Below are 23836 nucleotides of genomic sequence, written 5' to 3'. Positions count from 1 at the left end.
AAATATATGTGCGTTTTTTCAGAATGTGAATCTTCGTACTTATATTTTAAAAACTATTTCAGTGACTGTAATAGTAATAGAATTTGACAATTCAAATTCATAAGTTCACAGTATCCATTTTAGTTTGTTTTTCAGAGAAAAAAGGGCCAGTGGAATGTAAGGAATGGAAAAGTGGTGTAACACTTTCTCTGGATTTAATGTAGACCATGCGGAACGAACCGATCCTATAAATAATAGAAATAAAAGCGTGGAAGGTCTTCACTCCTGAGGAATCAGCATGTGGAGTACAGCTCCTGGAAATGAAGCTAGCAGTACGCATATTAAAAACAGTCTACTGTTTCTACTGCCATTGGAGTCTTGACTATCTTAAAGGAACTACATTTAACCTTTTAAAAAACCATTAAAATTGTGGCAGAACTTCCTTAGTTTTGAAATTGGAGTTTTCTGATTTCGTGGTCATGTCAGCTGTGATTCTCCTTTTGATGGTGTTCTTTGGAACTCTTCCATCAGGTGGCTCGGTAAGAAATATTGTTTTTTGGTTGCTGCTTTTGCTCTGACAAAATGGCTATATCAAGTGTTATTCCAAAAGGGTAAAATTAGGTAAATTGGACTATTTTTTGCCAATCATCTATGACTTTCAAATGTATGTTGATATTAAGCTGGGTCTATGCTGAAAATAGTTAATAACATAAATTTAAATAAATTTAAACACTAAATCTAATTTTAGAATCATAGATGATATCACAGTCCAGGACAAGCCTACTATGATCTAGTAAAATGGGCCATCTGTTCAGTGACAAATCCATCATTCTGAATAATGCAACGCATATTCTTTATTTCTTTATTTTTTAGTTTGAGTTGACATTAACATAACAAGAAATTGTGTTTAAATGAAATATACTTGTGGTGCTTTATATGAATGAAGAATGTGGATTTGGGGGGAGTTAAAACCATTCAACAGAATCACCTATAAACAAGTGAATAGAAATAAAATTAGACAGCCATTATATTAAAACCAATAAAAACTAAATATAACCTAAATAAAATAATTTGACATATCCAGGTTTGTATTTTTAATGTTTTAATATTTGAATAAGTCTTAATAACAAGAACCATAAAAATACATACCAACTAACTTAAGTGAGGTGGCTAATCTTAGCTCAAACAAATACATCTATCATATGTTTATTTTTTTATTTTTATCAGTATACTTTTTCATCAATATATCAGTCATATAACTAAGAAATAGCCTAATATTTGAATAGTTTTACTAACATTAAGTGAGATGGCTCATCTTATCTAAAACGAATATACTGGTAAGTATGTGTATATATATTTTTTTATCTGGGCTATTTTACTTGATGGCCCAATTTACATGACTTCACTCTAGACATATGCAGAAACTAATGTTTCTGCCATGAGGAAAACTAAACAAGGTTTCCCCAATGATTCTTTGTATAGTTAAGGGTTCCAGGCTTCCCAATAGGGATCTCTTTGGCACCCTCTATAAAAAGAAAACTCTCTGTTTAATATTTAGCATAGAACCTTTAAGGGTTCCCTCATTTGATAAACCAAAGAAACCTTTAGGGTTGTAAATTAAACCTGTTCCTTTATGTATCTATTGTTTTAAATCTATTATAATATGTATGTGTGCATAGAAATTAAGTTTCAGAAAATTCAATATATTTAGTAATTAGAGAAATTACGAAATGTCCATAATCCATTTTTTGGTTAATTGAGACAGGGGATGAATGTCCTTTGGAGTTGTTGGAGCTGAAAAAGAGCATTCAGAAACTTAATTATGAGCTGATAATCGGGGACTGGAAACTGATGTACCTGCGTACGCACCACCGCTTCAGACCTGCAGCAGAATCAAAACGGGACAACACGGCCCTACCAACCCTGCCAAGCACGGGAGGAAACCTCCTGGTTCATGATAGAGGTGTTATGCTTACCCATTGTTTTTTGCCTCTTTTGTATTTCTATACTGCATGAAGCTTTCAGAGAGTGGTACAAGCCCAAGTATAGGTTATACAATGATATCAATCTTAGCTATCTGCATGTAATATATAAGAGGGCAATCAACCCTCACTGGTACTGATTACAAGTAACAAAGTCACTAAATAGTAACATTAAAGTAATATTAAAGTAAAAAAGTCAACAATCAAGGTGCTGAATAAAGGGAAAAGATGACAGATGGGGTCAATGCTATCTCAAGTGGTGTGCAGGGCCTAGGCCAATGTTTTTGTGGCATGTTCAGGGATAAATGAACGTGGCTAACATCTGTGGTGCGGACATACAATTAAACTATAGAAACAAACATAACCAGCGTTTGAGGAATAGAAGAGTGCTCTATAACAGTGACAATAAAATAATGAGTTAAAAATTATTTCAATTCGTGGTAGTGCTCTAGCATTTTTCTTGCTGATTGCAGAATGATTGCTATAAATTTATGGCAGACTACAGTACCTTTTCACCCATCCTGTGAGATGGCCCTGGATGGGGTATAGTGTAGAATCAGACTACTGTAATTATACAAGGGAGTTATGTACTTTGGTGGTGTTTTTTTCTCCAGACTGCTCTGAGCTGTTTGACAGGCTCAGACCTGAGAGCGGGTTCTACCGGATCAAACCAGATACAACTCTCGAGCCTTTTCTTGTGTACTGCGACATGGAAGATGGAGGAGGCTGGACCGTGGTACAGAAACGTTGCAACGGTAAAGTGGATTTCAATAGGTAGGCTATGACACTTCTTCACCATTAATGGGAATTTGGTGAAGGGGTTGACGAACAAGAATTTCAAATGTTTTTCATTCATTCATTCTTTCAGTTTTCCATCTTCAGTATCCACTTTATCCTGAACTGGGTTGTGGCCGTTCTGGAGCCTTGAATACTTAGAAGCCAGGAACACTTAGTGTAAGGCAGAAAGATGCCAGTCCATCACATTGCACCATACGCACATACATTTGGACATTCATTTACATCTAGGAGCAATTTAGCATTGCCAATCCACCTACTCAGGTGCTTTAGGGTGGTGGGAGGAAAACAGAGAACATTATAACATTGGAGGAATAAGTATCTTCCTCAGAAATTGTGCCTGACTGGGCATTTTGAAACAGTCCAGCGGATGAAACTTGGCTGTCTTTGGGAGAAGGATTTCAATTCAAAGTACTAAATTATAATACAGCGTGACGATTGGATGTGTTCATGCAACATAACACATAACAGTAACTATTAACCAATTACTGGAATGCATTCTTTCCAGAGACTGGGAGGAATATAAGAATGGTTTTGGTCATTTCAAATCAAGAAAAGATGAGTTCTGGCTGGGCAATGATCACATTCACTCCTTGCTTTACAGAGGTAGGTTGCTGTTGGTTAATCTTTAAAACATTTTATCCCATGTTCATGGAAAAGATTCAGGTTATGTGTATATTCCATGAAGGTGAGAAGGTAATGAAGATTGATCTGATGGACTGGAATGGAGAAAAATCATATGCGATGTATGACAACTTCAAAGTGGCAGATGAAAAGGTAAGCCTTCATATCCTGTTGTCATTATCAAAAAAACAAAACATATAATACTTATAATAACATTGCATTTGTAGTGTGTGCAGTCCCTAAAATAGTGTTATCTCAAATTTTTTTACCATCTACACACAGGATAAGTACAGGCTATACTTTGGCGTGTACAGTGGCCGGGCTGGAGATGCCTTGTCTGGCGGGAGCAGTATGGTGGAGCAGTGGTCTGCCTCCCACAGTGGCATGCAGTTTAGCACAAAAAAACAGGATAATGATCGCTACCTGCAAGGAAACTGTGCTGTAGAGAACATGGGAGGCTGGTGGTACAACAGGTAAGGTACAAAAAGCATACGATCTTGTATAACAGTTGCAGGTACATATTCATACTTATTCTCCATTACAGTTTCATTACAGGTTCAGAACGTTACTTGCCGATGGTGCATATTCATACTAATTATTCATTAATAGCACTTCCAGAATTATTTGCTCTTCTTTAGGTGTCATGCTGCCAACTTGAATGGAAAGTTTTATCAAGGAGGGAAGTACACAGCAAAGCATGACAATGGGGTGGTGTGGAGCACCTGGCGAGGGTTCTGGTACTCCCTCAGAAACACAAGCATGAAGGTGCGACCTACAGCATTTATGGACAGCCTAGGAAGTGGAGCAGAACCCAACATCTAAAACATTGCACTTTTTTTTTTTTTTTTTTTTTAATGTGTCATGAGAAGTGAATTTATGCTGCACCATTATGCAATCCAAACATTTAGCAAAAGCAGAGATTGCAGTAGAGCATTCAGTATAACCTACAGTTAGCATGCATGTGGATCATAGATATACTACAGCATTCTTTTGCTTTTTGAAGTCTAAAATGATCTTGTAAACAAGCTGCCTGTATGAAATGCCATTTATGATAAAAATGTACCTTTCCATGCATATATACTTTATCTGAACAGTACCAGAACAGTCACGCACACGTCATACTATCATTATGGATACCTTCTGTTCACACAATTCTTAATACAGCTAATTAACAATATTTATATCTATAGCTAACCCTACCCCTAACCTCAGTAAGCAAAAGCAAAACATTTGGCTCTTTTAGGTTTTTTTTTTCTTCTTTTTAAAAATGTTTTTTTTTTTTTTTTTAAATAAAAGCTGCAGTTTTTTTTAAAAAAAAAGAAAAGATTTCCTCATGGGGACCAGCTAAATGTCAGATATATCCAAGGACATTTGGATCACATGATATACATACACCCCCCTACATTCGAACACTGCACTTTCTAGTTTTAAAAACCACACATTTACATTTACATCTACATTTACGTGTAGAACAACAGAGATAAAAATTTAACAAATATACAGACTGATAAACATGAAAGAAATTTATTTACAATGCATACAGAACATTGCTTGCCTGGGTATGAGCAGAGACATTGTTCCAGTGTAAAGAGACTCCCACAGTTTAAACTACTCTGAATTAGACTACAGCCAGATTGATTACATTCTTTTAATCTGGATACACTAAAACAAAATTAATATGCAGTAATCCTGCAAAATTTCCAAAAAAAAAAAAAGATATTAAAATAGCTTATTTTCCATTTACAAACAAATATAAAAGCATTTATTCTTAGATTAAATATTGCTTATATATTGTAATTTAGAGGGATTTAAAGACTAATCAAGTTGCTGCAATATACTACTTAATGCAGTGAAAAATTGAATAACCCTAGTTTTTTTTGTTGATTGTTTACCCATTTATTTGATAAACCCAGCTTGTTGTTTTATACAGTATCTGTTAAAATGTTCAACATGATTTTATGGCAGCATTAAAGTAACAATACTTACATTTACTGCTTATTTACATCAGGTGCCAATAACACTAAATATCTTCAAAGCACAGTGAATGTTCCGAAAATAAAATTTCTACACTGCACATTTGATATGATTTGTGATGTTAATAGATTACTAAGGAACATAAAATGAAATTCAATCACAAAATTAATAAATGATTCATTATTCAGCTAATCATAAAACTTGTTCCCAAAATGGTCATTCCCAAATAAAGGCTCTAAAAAAAAAAGAGGCTCTTGTAGTTTTAAAATGCAAACCACAACAACTAGAGAAACATTCAATTGGGGGAATTCAGCTCTGGAGTTTTTGATCTGGACATTCTTGGATATTATCAGGTGAGTCTGAGGTCTTTCATTATTCCTGTCCCGTCCTCTTCTCCCAGATATCCAGAAATGTCCATCATTCGTTGCTCATCCTCAGTCAGACCATAGGAGGAGCTGCTGTAGTCCGCAGAGAGTGGGAGGCTTCGGAATCGGCCCCTGCTCTGATCAGAGCTAGAAAAGGTGGAACTTCTCTGTCTGTGGTTGTTGGTTGATGAATTCGCTTCTCGCAACTTCCTTGCCAAAATGTTCCTCTGGATGGGTGATGGACCTCTCCTATTCCAATTTTGTTCTGCCCTTTCTACTCGATCCATCCCAACAGATGGGGCCCAGCCCACTCCATGACTGTCTGTTACTCGATTTTTTGTTGGTATTGAAGACCCTGAATGAACCATTGTGGGTTTGGATTTCGAGAAGGAAGGCATATCTACCCAGGGTTGCTGCCTGTGGTCACTAGAACTGTCAGGTATCCTATATTTAGTCTGAGACCAGTCCTCCAGCTCAGGTATTGGATGCTCCCAGTTTCTGGTTCTACAGCTGCCCTCTGGGTGCTGGCGAGGGGTCACCTGAGTCATGCTCCGCTCCCTAAAAGGCTGTGGCTTAGGTAAGTGCTGCAGGTTGCTCTCATTGAAGCTAGATGTCCTCCTGAAGATCGGATTCTTAGAAAAATTGAGTCTGTTTCGTTCCACCATTGCCACCCAGTCTGCAGTGCGTTCTTGCCGTCTGTCCCGATCACTAAACATAGCTTTTGGTGTGGCCAACATAAGGTCCACCTTTGGGCTCAGTCTGTCAGGCAGAGTGGCAGAGTTTCTGTGAGGCCATGTGGGCTCTGTGAAAGGGGATTTGCGGAGGTGACTGATATTGACATCTTCTTGACTTTCCAGGTCCTGAGGCACTGGTGTAAGAGCAGCAGATGTTGAGGCTGTGGCCTCCACCATGGTGTCATCAACAGGACTCTGGGAGACAAGATAGACTCGTGTATCCTCTTTAAGTCCCTTCTTCTTCATTTCCTTAAGCTGTTGCTGTGCCAAACGGTACCCAAAAATGGGGGGAAGAATCTTTTGACCAGAGGGGGACAGCCGGTCAGGATCCTGGGGTAAGGGCATGGGGAGGAGGAAACTCTGCTGACAGGCCAGTACCCCCTTGTCTGACGCTGCTCGAATAGACACAGGACATGTTTGGCCTTTCTGAAGTGCAGTTGCCACCATACTCTCTGAGAAACTAGGCCTCTGCACGCTGCGTCCACAAATAGAAGCCTCATCTGAATTCTTCCATCCACCGGGAGAATGCATAGAGTCAGGCCGTGCTGAGCTACACTTTGGGGCATGGCACACTTTCCTCCACACGGTAATGAGGATAGTGACCAGGATGACAGCTAGACAGAGCGAGATACCAGCCAACACAACTAGGTTTCCTCCGAGAAAGGAGTCCACAGCTGGAGGAGGCGAGACAGAAACGGGAGGCAGGACGTCTAGAGACAAGACAATAGGACTGGTTTAGACTTCCAGAAATTAATGTACTACAAATACAAATTGCAGCTTCTGAAGACTGCAGAAGAATAAAGACATGGGACTGAAGAAATACATCATCACATATTATAAGCACATTAATGATATGGCTACTCTGCGATGGGACTGGCACCCTGTCCAGGGTGTACCCCACCTTGTGCCCGATGCTCCCTGGGATAGGCTCCAGGTTCCCCCGTGACCCTGAAGAAGGAGTAAGCGGTAGAAGATGGATGGATGGATGATATGGCTTACCAGTGCAGTCCTCCAGGGAGCAGAGTGACTGCTCTCTCACCATGCCAGTGCACTGCACACCACCACCAGGGGGCAGCAAGCACTCACGCACACGCTCTCGCACCCCTTCTCCACAGGTGACACTGCATCCGCTCCATGTTTGCCATGGGACCCACATGTCTACTAATAAAAATCACACATACATGTTATGCAGAACTGATTATGCATGCCAGCAGAAATACTGCAATGGATATAATGCTGTTGGTGTTGGCATATCAGCATTATTGTATTATAACAGAAATACACTTCTATTCATTTAGATGACCTGCTGAAAACTCTTAACAAAAAAAATCTCACCAGCATTTCTTTGCACAATGATGCATGTGTGTGCCAAACTGGAGGACTGACTGTAGATGCGTGCATAATGAAAGCAGTACTTTTTCTGGCCGACATCAAACTGCGAGCAATTAAACTCGGTCTCATTCTCCCCTCCGGTGAGAAAGTGAAAGGCAAGCTGAGAGAGATTTTCCTGCTTTGGAGCAGCACTGGCCTCCTTATACAGCAACACTTTCCCTGTCGTGACTGTGCAGGGTGGAGAGAGCAGGCGGACAGACACTGTGCCCTCACAACCACTCTTGTAGATGTTCTCAACCAGAAGCTTGTAGGAGAAGATGCGAGACAGATAGAGTGGTCCTGAGGATTTGATGTCCTGTTGGGTATAATGGGACTTGAGAGCTACTTGGATGAAGCCAGCCTCAGTCAGCAGGGAGGCACACTGGAGGTCCACATGCTGGGACTTCACAACCTGGATGTTGTGTGTCGTTCGTTTCTGCACCTTGTTGATGGTGTTCTTCCCAATCTGGTTGTGCTCCATGTAGCTGACCTCTAGGTAGAGGGATGAGTTGCTGTTCAGGCAGACATGGAAGTCAAGGTTGGTAGACACAGAAACCTGAAATGCCCCGGAGTTGTGGTTGTTGTTAGCACGTTCCACTCCAAAGTGGAAAGTGGGCCACTGGATGCGTAGTACTGGGCTCCACCAGCTGGAGGTACTTTTCAGTGCACCCTGGTGCCCCATTTGGTCTAATCTAAAGCTGAAGTTCCCAGCATATAGGAAGTATGTGCAGTCAAACTCTAGAATGCCCGCTGACTGGTTGAATGGCAGAGGTCTAGTTAGCACAGTTACATTTTTATCAAGGTCAACCAAATCCATGGACAGTTCACTGTCTGTCATGTTGCTGTCTGCATTGTAAGTGACAAAAACACTGGCATTGCTTAGAGCAACATGTACCGACGGCCACAGATGTAGACCAGCCATTGCTGAAAATGGAAAACAACACACAAAAAAAAACACAAAGTGAAAGGATGAGTGCAAAAAATGAAAAAGGACACAGCTCATAAATTAAACCAATTGATACAGAATGATGAAAATATGCAGTCTAATTTACTGACATTTACAGTCTAAGTTATAAAACATTTAAGATGTTTGATTGTTGAACTATTATTTCCTTATGAACTTTCCTTAAATTGATATCTCCAGAAGGTATAATTCAGTTATACCTTACCTTAACCCTAACCTTATCCTTTAGTCGTACCCTTGCTTCAGTGGATCTCACCTTTATACAATGGACTTGTACATAAGAACTGCTGCTGTGATCATGAAGACTGTCCTGTGCCAGGTCACATTTACATTGTGCCCATACTGAACATCCTTTCAACACACTTAGCACTGGTGGATTTATAGTATACATATGTATAAGAGTAATGATCTATAATCCCACAATCTGATGTCACCCAACAGAGGATCGGTTTACTTTTCAGTCTGGTTCTTCAGTCTGGTTCCGTTTCTTCCTCATGTCATCTCAGGGAACTCTTCCTTGCCAGTGTCACCTCCAGCTAGCTCATTATTAGGGCTCTAAATCTACATTCATTTCTGTAAAGTTGCTTTGTTACAATGTCTATTGTTAAAAGCACTACTGAATTGAACTGAACTGCTTTAATACATCTACCATAAACAGGAAGGTATATTTGCCTATTCAACACTTATTGCCACATATTGTATGTACTCTATATCCCACACCTCCCTTCCAAAACACTCAGTGTTTAGACAATAGGCTCTGAGACCCTACATTCACTTGAGCAAGTCATTGTGATTTACGAATGCCACTACACACAGGTCACTTCCCAAGAAAAAAAAAAAATATACCAACGGAAAAGCAGGCAGGAAAAACACTCCCTCCCTTCTCTTCCTATCTAAGCTTGCTCTACTAAAGAACACTGAGGACTGCTTATCCTGGACAAATATGTGATATCAGGTTGCATAATTATATACCTAGAAATAAATGATTATGCACAATGAATTTATATAGGCATGGATAAAGGAATTACAGCTAAACTTAATTTTGGATATTATTACAATCCTTATTTAAATCTTAGTGGGTCTACTTACCAAACCCCATAAGAAGGAGCTGGAGCAAAAATTGCATGAGTGGGGTGAAACCCTGTGTCATTCCGATGCATGTGTCCTCTTTCTTGCTTGCTTAACATCACTTTTTTTTTTTTTTTTTTTTTTTTTTTTTTTTGATATTCAAACAGCCCTGTAAGTTACATACTATTCCAACAGAAAGCAGACATTAGCAACAGTTTTACAAGATGCTTTATTTCAGTTTTTGCTATTACCATCTCAAGACACGCACAGATAAAAAGAGTCTCCTTAATAATATTGTCAAAAATGCACTAATAGACAAAGAAAATATCAGTGAAGCTAGTAAATAGGATAAATAATTCAACAAGTCCTTATAAAGAGCATGATCTTTTTAGATTAACAGTCTCTGCTACAGTTTTCTCCACTTTGTACTTACGTAAATATCTACATCCAGCCCAAGTGGTTTGATTCATGCGTTGAAAACTCTGTTGCTCTTTTTCCACTTGACTCAGCACCAGTCCTCATATTTTGGGGGTTCCTTGTGATCCATATACTTGATACTTTCTGAACAATTCTGGCCTCAGGAATGAACGCATCAGAGTCAGGTTTGTTCCCCAAACCAGTGATTCCAATTTTCCAGCTTGTCCGATGTCCAGTGAAAATACACAACCGTCAGCTCTCCATCTCCAGTGTTCCATCTACCACACACACACACACACACACACACACACACACACAATGTAGATGTTTATGTGAATCAGTTCACCATGAACAAATGCCCTTACAAAACATATATTGTACAGGAGATCCAGAAATGGATTATATTACTCTATGCAAGGATAGTCTCATTATGCTTTATTTATACATTTGGAGACTGAGCCTTTTTACTCTTCTGTCTTTAAAAGAGATGGATTCTACTTTAGACTTAACTCCCTTGTTAGTGAGCTCATAAAGTGTATATTTATAACTCGAGTCAACCGCAGGAGTACTGCTTAATTTGATTTAAAGTTGTGGTTTAGAGTTGTGCTGTTTAAATTGATAGCTTATACGCCCATTCAAATGTCTGAAGCCTGTGAAGGCACCCTCAACATAAACGGGTAGTACTGTAATACTAAAATATAAAATAATAATAATAAATAAATATTTTGATACAAAGAAAAAAATTACACACAAAGAATTTTTAAAAAAATCTCTGAACTCAAGTTCACTTGCCCAGCTTTCACGTTTAACCGAGTTCATATGATGTTTTTTTTTCTTTTTTCCCAGTGTGTACCCAAACCGATACTCACTGACGACCACACTTCATTCTAATCTCAACATGAAAAGCAGTTATTCCAACAAACAGCCTACATGGTGCAAAAGATAAAATGTTGTTTACTTACAGCATCGGTGTGTGGAACAGAAACAGGAGCTGAGGGAATCAGACGACATGTTTATCCGCTGTACTGACGCCTACGGATCCGGGAGAGTCTCTCACACTGCTGCCAGACTGGGCGGGTTTTCATTGGATTGTACAGAGTAAAATGTGTTTGTTTGGGCGAGTGGACAGAATTTGGGCTTTTAAAAATACCAAAATCATAAATTCACTGCTTTCTCATGCAACTAAATCGCCTACACTTTCAGGCCACTTTAATAGGAACACCTGTATCCCTGCATAGTCATGCAATTATCCAATCAGCCAATCATGTGGCACAGGCGCAATGTACACACACAATCATGCAGATACAGGTCAAAAGCTTGAGTTATTGTTCACATCCTACCTCTGAAAATATGGAAATAGGAAAATGGGCTCTCAGTGACTTTGACCATGGCAAAGTTGTTGGTGGGAAATGGGCTGATTTGAGCATTTCCGAAACTGCCCCTCAACTGGGATATTCGCACACAAAAGTCTCCAGAGTTTACACAGAATACTGTGAATATCCAGTTCTGCCTTGTCAACAAGCAAGGTAAGTGGAGAATGGCCAGACTGGTTCGAGTGGACAGAAAAAAACCCTACAGTAACTTAAATAACCACTCTTTACGACCACGATGAGCACAAAAGCATCTCAGAAGGCACATTATGTAAAAACTTGAGGCTTCGACAGCAGAAGACCACATTGGGTTCCACTCCTGTCAGCAAAGAACAGGAAAATGAGACTCAAGCAAGCACAGGCTCACCAAAACTTTACAGTTGAAGATTGACAAAAAGTTGCCTGATCTTTTTGTAGTGTATATTCTTAAAACGCCGACTAACATCCTTATTACGCTTTGTCATGTTGAGAGAAGGTGAATGTTTTTACACAATTATAGCATACACAGTGGTGTTATTAGCATTGCATTAAAAGTAAAATATTTCAATAACGTGAGTTTAATCATCCATTCATCTACAGTAAGTACTTTATCCTAGTGAAGGTTGTGGTGGATCCAGAGCCAGTTCCGGAACAGTGGGGGCACGGTGGCAGAATTCACCCTGTATGGGACGCCAGTCACAGGGCACCATACACATACATTTACAAACTCATTCACACCTGTGGGAAATTTAGAATAGCCAACCTGCCTGCCTGCATGTTTGGATAGTGGGTGGAAACCAACGTACACGGACGAAACCCACAGGAACACAGGAGAATACATAAAACTCCATACAGACAGTAACTTGGGCTCAGGATCAAATCCAGGACCTCAGGGTTTAAGTCACATTTCATCACTCTCATAATCATCTGATAAAAACATTAAAGAAAGCAAATAACAGGATGATATTAATGTAAAGGGTCTTTTTATTTAATTTATAGTGAGATGTAGGATTAAACGTACACTACTATATATGATCCAAAGGTTTGTTGACACATGACCATCACACCCATACGTAGGCCTTCCCCAAACTGTTGCCACAAAATTGGAAGCACACAATGGTGTAGAATGTCTTTGTATGCTGTAGCATTACGATTTCCCTTCACTTGAATTAAGAGGCCCAAGCATGTTCCAGCATTACAATGCCTCTGTGCACAATGCATGTTCCATTAAGAAATGGTTTGCCAAGGTTGGTTAGGAAGAACTCAAATGTCCTGCACAGAGCCCCGACCTCAACCCTACTGAACACCTTTAGGATGAGCTGGAACCCCAACTGTGCCCCAGGCCTCCTCACACATCAGTGCCTGACCTCACTAATGCTCTTGTGGCTGAAAGAGCACAAATACCCATAGACAAAAGGTCCAAAATCTAGTGGGCAGCATTACTAGAACACTGGGGGTTATTATAGCAGCAAAGGGGGATTAAATCTGGAATGGAATGTTCAAAGGCATATAAATGGGTGGGAATGTCAGGTGTCCACATACTTTTGGCCATAGTGTATAACCAACCCATGTGCAGTAACAGTTTCAAGAGCATTTTCTATGAACTGGAACTTGTCTCATGGATACCTGCATGCTGAACTCCAAACCTGAAACTTATATATGCCTTTGGTTTAATTAGTGAGGCTCTCCATCATGGCCTTGCTGATCAGGGGTAGGTTTATAATTACTGTGAAGTAATAGTACTTAAGATATTATACAATACCTAATTCAGGGGGTTTTATAGTTACAGTTTACAGATCTGTATGAACCAAAGCAATAAAAAAGTATGACTCCTCCGAACCCTTTCCCACATATAAAGAACCAAGTACAGTAAAATTAGAATCAAAACCAACATTCACCAATAACACTGCTCACTGTTATTACACAGTTGAGAATTGAGCATCCTGCAGTTCAGTTCCAGTCTACAAAGTGAACAGTGTGATCGTCAGAAAACAAGTCCAGTAGAAAAATTAGACTATTCCCGATTGTCAGTTTGGACATCAGAACAAGTTGGGATAAAAACGCAAGCCTTCCACAGAGTCGTCTCTGCATAGATGCCCCATTTTCTCAGCCAGCAGCAGTCTGTAAGAAATGAATACACTGAGAGTTAAAGAGAAAGAGGCAAGTTGACAATGCTGATACAACAAAATATAATAGAATATACAGCATGTAAATCCAGCAATACCTCTCTTTTGCAAGAAGAACAGACAGTCCTAAAAGTTTAGCAAACTCCTCTGCTGTTAAGGAGCCCTTCTCAGACACCTGGGAAACAGGAACAAAGTCCCATTAAATGCCAATGAGACATACTTCACGAATAACGTGTCTTCACACCATGGCAGAACAAACCAGATGTTTGTCATTCAACATTCATAGTTCTACCTTAGCAACTTCTGTACATTTTTGAGATCTTAATTGAATAGAACAGTGCAAAAATAAAATATATTTATACTATGCATATACTATATACACTATACTAAAGGCTAACAACTGCTGTCTGACCTAGTGTGCCTTTTTTTTTAATGCCCAATATCTAAAAATCTGTCAGGCTGATCCGACATGCCTTTGGTTCTTTGATCTAAAACACAGGTCAAAAATGCAGTCACACATCTGCTGTTAGTCTCCTGTCTACATTCAACCTCTTCTATACAATGTTTGAATCTGAAAAATAAAAAAAATCTAAACATTAAGTATTACATTTGGCTGATATATTAAATTGGCAATACTGATAAAGAGAAAATATAACAGATTAATGGGGGGGGGGGGGGGGGACTTTTGCCTAATAAATGATGTTGAGTCTGGTACATGTTCCACATTTAGTCAGCGGCTGAGTGGTTTAGTAACAACAACAAACCTATTGTAATTATGCTAATACTGCTTGTGGCTATCTACAAAGCTGCACACAACCACACAAAATAGTACACATCCTATGGTATTCGGTTGTCTGGCTCTTTTGATTTTGGTTCTGCTCTTAATAATATTCGCATAACAGTAATCAACGAAAACACCAAACGATTAATAATTTCTTCTGATAGTTTTGCAGAAACATTTGTGCAAAAACATGCCTACTGTTAAGCAGTTTCCTGAGACACTAACTCTGTGTGGACTGAGGGTCACATTCCCTCATTGAGGGAATGAGGAAGAAGTTTGCAGCGCACAGCTGTGGTTGATGCATAGCTCCAAGTTCCGCTCTCCCAAACCCCCAATTAAACATGATGTATAGTAAGGGGATGAGGTATGGATGGCTACCTCCAAGTGATTTAACAGGAGAAACATGATGGAGGCTTGACACTCACATTATCGATAGCAGATGTAATCATCTCTTCTTCACTGTGAGATTGAAGCTGAACCACCATTACGCCACTGTCGAACACTCGCAACCTGAGAGAAAGACAAACAATAATGTACTGACTTCCACTGAGAACCACAAGTGCAGCAACAATAAAATAAATTAGACCAAGCTCCTTGAAGCACTATCCAACCAATACACCACATCTCAATTTAGGTTGGTAATATTAGTGGGACTGGGAAAGCAAACGGATGTTTTCTTTTGAAAGATGAAAAGCAAAGAGGCCTTTAAGAACAGGAAGTCAGACAGGAAATGGCTGCTGATTCCTCCTTTGGCTTGCATCCCCTTACTCACATACACATGCACACACACACTCACCTGAGAGGGAGTTTCAGAGACTCGAACAATTTGCAGGCATTGACCATGTCCTCAGGAGAAAGAAGCTATAGTTCAGAAAGAAGAGTTTCAGTTTCTTGCTACTGCATAAATAATTTGAAATTCATTGTTTTTTTTTTTTTGTTTTTTTAAACAAACACACACACACAAAAAACAACCTTTGTATGTTTGCTAACTTTCAGGAAATAAGTACAATATCTGTGTTCCACCACTCCTTCAAAGTTTATACAGCCTATTATTTTGATTTGATCTATTCATGTTAGCTGTATAATTAAACATAATAACTGTATAGTTAAACATAATGTTTAACCTGTGGGAAGCAACAAACACAATGCTGGGAGTGCACCTGATATATTCAAGCTTATAGATTTTTATATATTTTTATTGGTGTGTTTTTATATATCTATATATATATCTATATATATATATATATATATATATATATATATATATATATATATATATCTATATATATATATATATATCTATATATATATATATATATATCTATATATATATATATATCTATATATATATATATATATCTATATATATATATATATATCTATATATATATATATATATATATATATATTATAAAGACAATATAGACCCACGTCCAATTCCAGGTCGATTCATAACATTTCCAGTTGACTGGAATTCTTAATTATTGTCCTGATGGTGGAAATGGGCATTTTCAATGCTTGTGCAATTTACTTATAGCCACTTCCCATTTTGTGAAGCTCAACAACCTTTTGCCGCACATGTATAGAAGGTATACTGGGCCATTCTCCATTATTCACTATTGTAATTAGTGTTCACTGTTGATACTAGCATTGCCTGGGAAATGAGGTCTCCCCTCCTTGGACACCCTATATTTTAGCATTTTTGTTTATATAATCTAATTTTAAATACTCTAAAATTAAATACTGGAAAATCTAAGCACAAGTTAAACAAGAAATGTTTATTATTAAACTATTCAAATATTAAGAAAAACAAAAGCCCACATTATGACTGTAATTAGGCAGTTCTAGCCCTCCACATATAGTTTATATACAGTATACTTATATTAAAAATATATATATATATATATATATATATATATATATATATATATATATATATATATATATATATATAAAAATATACAATTCATAGACTCAGACAATAGACAACTCATAGACAAATATATATACAGGTGTAATCAAAATTATTCAATCCCCATTGCAAATGAGGTTTATTGTCAAAATTTACAGACTTTCAGCTGCTTGCAATGAACAAATCAAAGAAAATCAATTGAAATAATTCAACACAACGAATGCTTCAAGTGGTTTCCCTAAATTCAACATACCTCACTGTTTGGGGGAAAGCACTAGATAATAGTTTTATTTTGTTCAGGCTGCATTATAAAATAAATAAATAAAATGGAATATGCCAACATAGGTGTAACATCGCATACAAGTTTACCTCCATCCCTCGTGCTCGGTTTACTAGACAGTAGACCTCCGTGAGGGCCATCATACCCCCTCGCTCCTGTACAGAGCACCAGCATTGGAACAATAAGACAAACTGCACTATAGAGAGCTGTACTATATTAGTATATAAGTACATTAATTTGATGGTCTAAACAAACAGCATTTCCTAGAAAGTGTTTCAAAGTCTGCAAATAATAATAAAAAAACATTACAGGTCAGTCTCAGTCTTGCAAGGAACCACAACTCATTGGTCATATAATTTAAAAGAGAGATAACTGATAATTGTATACAATGAAAACACTTAGTTCCAATGTGTTGCTTGTTTCATAACTTCAAAACTCAAACACAAAGACATTCACATAGAATCTTACCTCCAGTGGTGCCAGCAGTATGTCTCCCAGCTGTTTAGCAAGCTGCATGTGGTAGTGTGTGCCTGAGCCGTGTGTTTCCCTGGTTACGGGGTTGGCGATGCCCATGCTCAACAAATACGACTTGAAGCGGATAGTCTACAAAAGGCAGAGGTAACATCAGAACATTGCACCATCGACTGAAATAATATCGGTGACCCCCCCCTTATTTATTAATTAATTATTTATTATTATTTTTTTGCAGAGATTGCTTATAATGTACTGTGTAAGCATTTCCAGGCAGTCTTTTTGGTTTCAGTTATTCACTTAGTTACAGTTGACAACAGTGTGTTTCCTGGGCCTAATTAACCCCATGAACAATTAAACAAAATTTACATAGTCAATAATACCGTACAAGAGTATAATTCAATATTTCACTCATAATTTAACAATTTCACTCTCCATGTCTACATGTCACTCTGAAAGGAGGTCTACAAGGGTTTTGGCTATGTAAAACAAGGGGCTTGCATGTGTCCCACAGAGCTACAGCCCTTAACCAAATTAAGCCATTAAAAACATTCAGCATGCTTCACATTATCCATTTAATGCTGCTTTCAGGAGACAACCTCTGATATCCGACCTTCCAAGAGTTTTGTGTATTTGCACAAGTAGAAAATGCTTCCACTTTTTGAATATTTACATCCATCTTTTATAGAAATGATTCACTAGAACACTGGTGAGTCAGTCAAAACTCAGTCTTGCTTGGTTAAAGGCTCGGACTGCCTGACTCGATGCTTTGGGTAAAATCATCATGCAAATAATATGTAAGGATAATACGGGTGTACTGACACACTGAATGCAATGTACAGAATAAAAGTGGTCCAATTTGTAACAAAAGCATAGTGAAGTCATCCTGCAAAAATCCACTTTCAACTACCTACAAAAATCTCCAAAGTGTGAATATGTAAAGCTGACTTCAGATAATCACCTCAGTTATACATATGAGAATTACATTTACATTTCCAGCATTTAGCAGACACCCTTATCCAGAGCAACTCACAGAAGTGCTTTGTAGTCTCTATCAAAAACATCCTCATGCTAGTTCACTAGGTCAGGGACTAAGGTGGTTTTCACACTGGGCACGTTTGCTGTGGTCTGAATCAGAGTGTGATTGTTCCCGGTGCCCCGCACAGCACTGGTCTAGTTTCAGACTCACTTGATTCTATCGAACACCAGTGCATCTTATGTCATCACAATCTTGCATGGAGAACAAAACGTGACTCACCATATTAATTTTTTTTTTCCTCAATTGTTTTGGTGCTTTGCGCAGCAGATATCCCACAACATCCAACAATGTTCCCCTGCCACTCATGGTACACATGTGCTGTGAAAACGAATGTCGTCATCATCGGCTAAAACACATGCAGGTTGCTTTACTTCCTGAACAAGTGCAGAGCTGAGTACAAGCTCTGTTCACATTAATGGGAATCACAGCACAGTTCCAATGCAACCGAACTCAGACCACCTCCTACAGGTAGTCTCAGGTTCAGAACCGCGGTGCACTTCTTGGTCCGCACAACAGCTTACACATTATCAATTTTTCATGCAAACCGTGCTCTGTTTCGCACTAAACCGCCAGTGTGAAAGCCCCCTAATAGAACCATCAGTCTAAAAAGCCTGTTGGAGGTGTTGGTACAGTATGAAAAAAAAAAAAAAAAGACAAATTTCTTTCTTCTTTTTTTTTTTTTATATAAATAGTATCCTTGTGCATATATAATTTTGAATGCTATGTTGTGTTCTTGTTGGTGAATATATTGTGATAAACGTCTATATTTTTGTTTGTCTACAGTGTATCTTCACATTTTTTTACACTGTAACTATATCTTCTGCCTCACCTCGTCCTCAGTGATGTCCCCTTGTTTGTCTTTGATTTTGTTAGCAATGGATCTGGAAAGCTCAACCATCTCTTTAGCCTGAGGGAGAAATGGACAAAGGCAGGTCACCATGAGGTCACATTGTACCTACAGAAAGAGCATGGCATAAGGAAAGAGTGCCTGACCTTCTCCATAAGCTTGCTGAGATCTTCAAACGCCTGGCGGAGACAAAGAGGGGAAGAGAGGAGGATTAGAACAGGTCCTCAGCTGACAGTAGCCCACACTGGCACTAAATCAACACAGAAATACGTCCCAGATCCACCACAACAGCTAACTGATACTGGTATTAATGATACATTTACAATATAAAATAATAAAGCTGTAGTATATTTAATACTGACTGGCTTACTTCACTGATATGTGATGTAATAAACCTTTTTCACATAAGGGAGGAGAATATGATTCATTCTGTTTCCTTTATATTTTAAAGCTATAGTTCGCTATTGTGTATGTCCCTGTCTATAAGAGGGAGGGCCATGGCAGTTAAATCAGTGGGCAGGGTTTCAATTCGGTTCCTGGCTGGGTGAGCTCTTATCTCTACTTTTAGCCAGGACAGGAAGCCTTTTAAGTCCCATTGCATGGCGTCACACAGCCACACAAACAAGGCTGTGTTCTACTCCATCATTACAAAAAAAAAACAAAAAAAAAAACAAGAACAGAAAGGGATATAATCGTCCTGCAGTGGTGTAACACAAACCCATCATAAGCCCTCTCTGCCACTGCCTTCATCTTCCCAATCCATCATTTAGTTAATTCTGTCCAACTTGATAGCTTTTGCAGAGACCTATCACTGTAAACTGACTCACCTCTGAAATGTTTTTGTCTGTCTCTTTCCTCTTCTCCTCCAGCTTCCGCTCAATGCCAACAATCCCAACTGCGCGTGTTCTTCCTGTCTACGGAAGCACAAAAAATGGGAAAAAAATATTAGCCCTTCTTGCTCTCACGCAAAACCACATTCTCACACACACCTCCACCATCACCAACAAGCACAACATGCACAAACATAACCCTCTTCCAAAAAAACAACAAAGGGAGAGGAAGGAAAGGGTAAGGCCTCATTGTCCTAACTATAAAACTACATAGTGCAAAAAAGCTAGACTACAATTATATCTCAAGTTTAGCAGAACAATGATGAGAGTACCATACAGAAGAGATCTGTCTATCCTAAACCATATTAAAACAATACCACCTAGAGGCAGTATGAGATACTGAATCACAGCGATTATTGACAACAGTAAAAAAAATATATTAGGGTGCTTCCCAAAACTCTAATGGATGCCTCCTTGATTCCTCAATTCAACCTCCTTCAGCTCCTGACCCAGAAACTAATTTAAGGATGTACTAATTCTTAAAATGCAGTCAGAGGAATCAAGACATAGGAGTCTTGAAGAGTGAGGATACACAGGCACTGTGTACAAGCATTATTTGGTGTAGCATTTAATATGAGCTTATAGTCTAAATGCTCCACCTCCCCATAACAAATGACCAAATAATACGACCAATAAATATACAAAATGATTGTTCTTAATTAGGACAAATAATACAACTAGGGACCATGGCATTGACAGGTGACAAATATGTTTCTTCTGGATTCCTCATGGCCTTTTTAAAAAATTTATTTACTTTCCTTGCAGTCCTTACTCACTTTCTCAGAAGGAGGAGCTAACAAGTGAGAAAGGGAAACAAGGAAATGAAATGAGGAGGCACAATTTAAGAAATGAGAAGCACCCTTATTTTTCTTTTCTCTGAATGCCACAGAATTTTACAGACAGGAAAGCTTCAGGCAGACCTTTAGTCCTGCTGGTGTTATGGGCTGGGACACTGGCGTATTCTCCCACCTCCTCTGTGTAATTTCCTCTGTGAGACGTCTGTAAAACTGCACACGGCTAAACATTACTATAAATCTGTTTATCATGCTATAAACTAAACTAAATCTTTGACTGTGCATAAGACATGTAGTCATTCACAACATTTAGATCCAAATGTTTTTCAAGATTTTTTTTTTAAACACACAGATCACTTTACTCACATACCTCAATTTGCCCATGTTCCTTAAAGGATAATTTAATGTAGGAGAACTTGCTGTTCTGGTATGGCCCAGGCTCTCTATTAGCAGGAGCTGGATGCAGGTGAATGACTATCTTGGCACTAGAAGAATTTGGGATACCATAAAACTTAACAATGCAGAAGCTGTGAAAAACTGTATTTATTGTTTAACCTTTTGAACGTTTGTTAAAAAAAAAATCACAAAAATACTCTGCTCTCATTGATATCAAACAATTACAAAAACACAAACAATTTAATCAACAAAAAAAATCTTAAATATAGGTGTGCAAGAATTATTAGCACTCCTATGAATTCATATATGAACAAATATATTTGAAGTATATTCCCATTGATATTTTATTTTTTTTAATACATCTCGGTGACTAGGAACAGGAAATTGTTCAACCATGACTTCCTGTTTCATAGGGGTATAAATATGAGGTAACACATAGACCAAATTCCCTTAGTCATTCATAACAATGGGTAAGACCAAGCAATATAGCTGTGATGTGCGGCAAAAGGTTGTTGAGCTTCACAAAAAGAGAAGTGGCTATAAGAAAATAGCACAAGCATTAAAAAAAACACTTCAGTTTGCCAGACACTATGGAACTTCAGATGGTATCGCGTTCTATGGTCACATGAAACCAAAATAGAGCTTTCTGGCAATAAACACCAGAGGTGGTTTTGGTGCACACAGAGAGGTAGCCATATGGAAAAGTATCTCATGCCCACGGTTAAATATGGTGGTGGCTCTTTAATGTTTTGGGGCTGTTTTTCTGCCAGAGGACCTGGACATTTTGTTAGGATACATGGCATCATGGACTCTATCAAATATTAACAGATATTAAATGAAAACCTGACTGCCTCTTCCAGAAAACTTAAAATGGGCCGTGTTTGGATCTTCCAGCAGGACAATCATCCAAAACATACATCAAAATCAACACAAAAATGGTTTACTGTCCACAAAATCAAGGTCCTGCCAAAGTCCCCTGACTTGAAACCCCTAGAAAACCTGTGGGATGAACTGAAGAGGAGAGTCCACTATTGTGGACCTCGAAATTTGAGAGATTTTGTATTCATCAGGCATTATAGGAGAATACTCAAAACTGTTATCTTGGCAAAGGGAGTTAGCACAAAGTATTGACCAAAAGGGTACCAATAATTGTTGCACACCTATCTATCTATCTATCTATCTATCTATCTATCTATATATAAACAAACCTGCGCTTTGTTTACAATTTTTTGATATCTATGAGTGTTTTTGTGATTTATATATATATATATATATATATATATATATATATATATATATATATATATATATATATATATATATATATATATATACACACACACACACACACATGAAATCAAACAGTGCAAATCCATACCTCTTCCCAATTCCTGCAGCCTGCTCCTCAAAGAATATGATCTGAGACAACGGTATACATATACAGCACTCCTACATATTCAAACACAGTGGAGAGACATGCATTTAACTTTGAAGTGTGACTATAATTAGTGCACATTTGTATATAACAATGAGGAACTTCAGTTCAGTGTAGAAAATGACACTGGAGATGGTCATACATGATTCTTTTGATCCCTCCAAATTAACCGATGTGTGCTCAAGAGGACCACTCCTACATCGAGCTTCGCCTGCAAAATACAACAAAACCTGTTTTTTTTTCCCTCAGAAAGGAGACAATTTTCGGCTAGTTTGATCTCTTTCTTTAAAAAATTAACATATAAAGTTTTTTTTACATAATAGTTTTTTATAGTAACAAGTTAAATATTTACGGCTATTAATTGAAAAAATAACCAACTCGTTATTTCCTCCACAAATTAATTTAACTGTCATTTCCTACGGTTCGCCACAAGCCCACCATGTAGCTAGCAAGAGAAATGGCGGAATCGCAAACAAGACACTATTTTATATATAGTGCACTACAGAGAACATATAAGCAATTGTTTACTGTGCTTTGTAGTGCACTTACATAAAGACAAGAGTGTAATTTAGGATTCGGCCAATGCCACTGTAATCTGACTAGCTGCTCTGAAGTCTGTGCAAAGTTAGGTAGATACCTTGTCGTCTCCGTCATATAATCTGACACCCCTCTGATGGATTACTAAAGTTTCATTCATTTCAAGGAGTCCGTTGGTCCACATGAATCGATCCATTTTTTTTTATTACAAATAATTACGTCGACATATACATTTAGATTAATACATTTCCTCTGTGAAGTTTCTTAACTAGCAAATGTTTACTTCCGGTATGGTGCCCAACACGCTGCCTGTGTACAATAGCGATATCAGGGTTAATTTTGTATACGGTTTCCACACGAATAATGAGATAAAACTAATTTATTTTTTATTCTAAGCTCTCCCTTAAAAATATCAGTTTGTGTTTTCCAGTCCTTCCACAGTCAAACCGCTCTGAACACTGTATATTGATACTACAATTTAAGAAAAAAACCGCAAAACATCTTCACAACAAGCTCTGGAGAAGGTTACACATAAATTCACTCTGTTCAAATCATTTGAAATACATGTAAATATCTTAACATGTAGTTATATTCGGGACAAAATCTTTTAAAACAATTAACGAGTTAGTAATAAGTAATAATAATTAGTAACAGTGTGTGCGTGCGTTGCGTGCAGCCAGAAAGGGGTCCTTCCACAGGAAGTCGT

The 23836-nt window shown here is 38.1% G+C and overlaps 3 protein-coding genes across 6 annotated transcripts; 1 reads left to right on the top strand and 2 right to left on the bottom strand.

Moving 5' to 3' along the window:
• The first annotated feature begins 246 nt into the window (after nucleotides 1-246).
• On the top strand, nucleotides 247-5605 carry fgl1b (fibrinogen like 1B). The gene is made up of 7 exons (XM_017489091.3): nucleotides 247-518; nucleotides 1741-1942; nucleotides 2576-2735; nucleotides 3265-3362; nucleotides 3445-3533; nucleotides 3663-3853; nucleotides 4019-5605. The coding sequence occupies exons 1-7, from the start codon at nucleotides 459-461 to the stop codon at nucleotides 4200-4202; spliced, it is 984 nt and encodes a 327-aa protein (XP_017344580.1). The 5' UTR covers nucleotides 247-458; the 3' UTR covers nucleotides 4203-5605.
• LOC108276938 (thrombospondin type-1 domain-containing protein 1) lies at nucleotides 4886-11603 on the bottom strand. Of its 4 annotated transcripts, XM_017489088.3 has the most exons (6): nucleotides 11236-11602; nucleotides 10290-10551; nucleotides 9878-10039; nucleotides 7789-8748; nucleotides 7453-7614; nucleotides 4886-7163 (listed from the first exon to the last, which is right to left on the bottom strand). In XM_017489088.3, the coding sequence occupies exons 3-6, from the start codon at nucleotides 9936-9938 to the stop codon at nucleotides 5704-5706; spliced, it is 2643 nt and encodes an 880-aa protein (XP_017344577.1). In that variant the 5' UTR covers nucleotides 9939-10039; nucleotides 10290-10551; nucleotides 11236-11602; the 3' UTR covers nucleotides 4886-5703. The 4 variants fall into 4 exon arrangements, with proteins under 4 accessions (XP_017344577.1, XP_017344579.1, XP_047016789.1 ...); XM_017489090.3 differs by having other exon boundaries at nucleotides 7453-7611; nucleotides 9878-10551; nucleotides 11236-11603; XM_047160833.2 differs by having other exon boundaries at nucleotides 7789-10551.
• Nucleotides 11604-12588: 985 nt separating this feature from the next.
• vps36 (vacuolar protein sorting 36 homolog) lies at nucleotides 12589-23809 on the bottom strand. The gene is made up of 14 exons (XM_017489673.2): nucleotides 23231-23809; nucleotides 22736-22804; nucleotides 22537-22607; nucleotides 21133-21247; nucleotides 20889-20975; nucleotides 19906-19992; nucleotides 19225-19257; nucleotides 19061-19138; nucleotides 17190-17324; nucleotides 16811-16876; nucleotides 15326-15390; nucleotides 14955-15039; nucleotides 13847-13923; nucleotides 12589-13743 (listed from the first exon to the last, which is right to left on the bottom strand). The coding sequence occupies exons 1-14, from the start codon at nucleotides 23324-23326 to the stop codon at nucleotides 13662-13664; spliced, it is 1146 nt and encodes a 381-aa protein (XP_017345162.1). The 5' UTR covers nucleotides 23327-23809; the 3' UTR covers nucleotides 12589-13661.
• Between the last annotated feature and the right edge of the window lie 27 nt (nucleotides 23810-23836).

Source organism: Ictalurus punctatus, chromosome 16 (assembly GCF_001660625.3).
Source record: "Ictalurus punctatus breed USDA103 chromosome 16, Coco_2.0, whole genome shotgun sequence".
Classification (NCBI taxonomy): Eukaryota; Metazoa; Chordata; class Actinopteri; order Siluriformes; family Ictaluridae; genus Ictalurus; species Ictalurus punctatus.
This window is presented reverse-complemented; position numbering and strand designations above follow the sequence as displayed.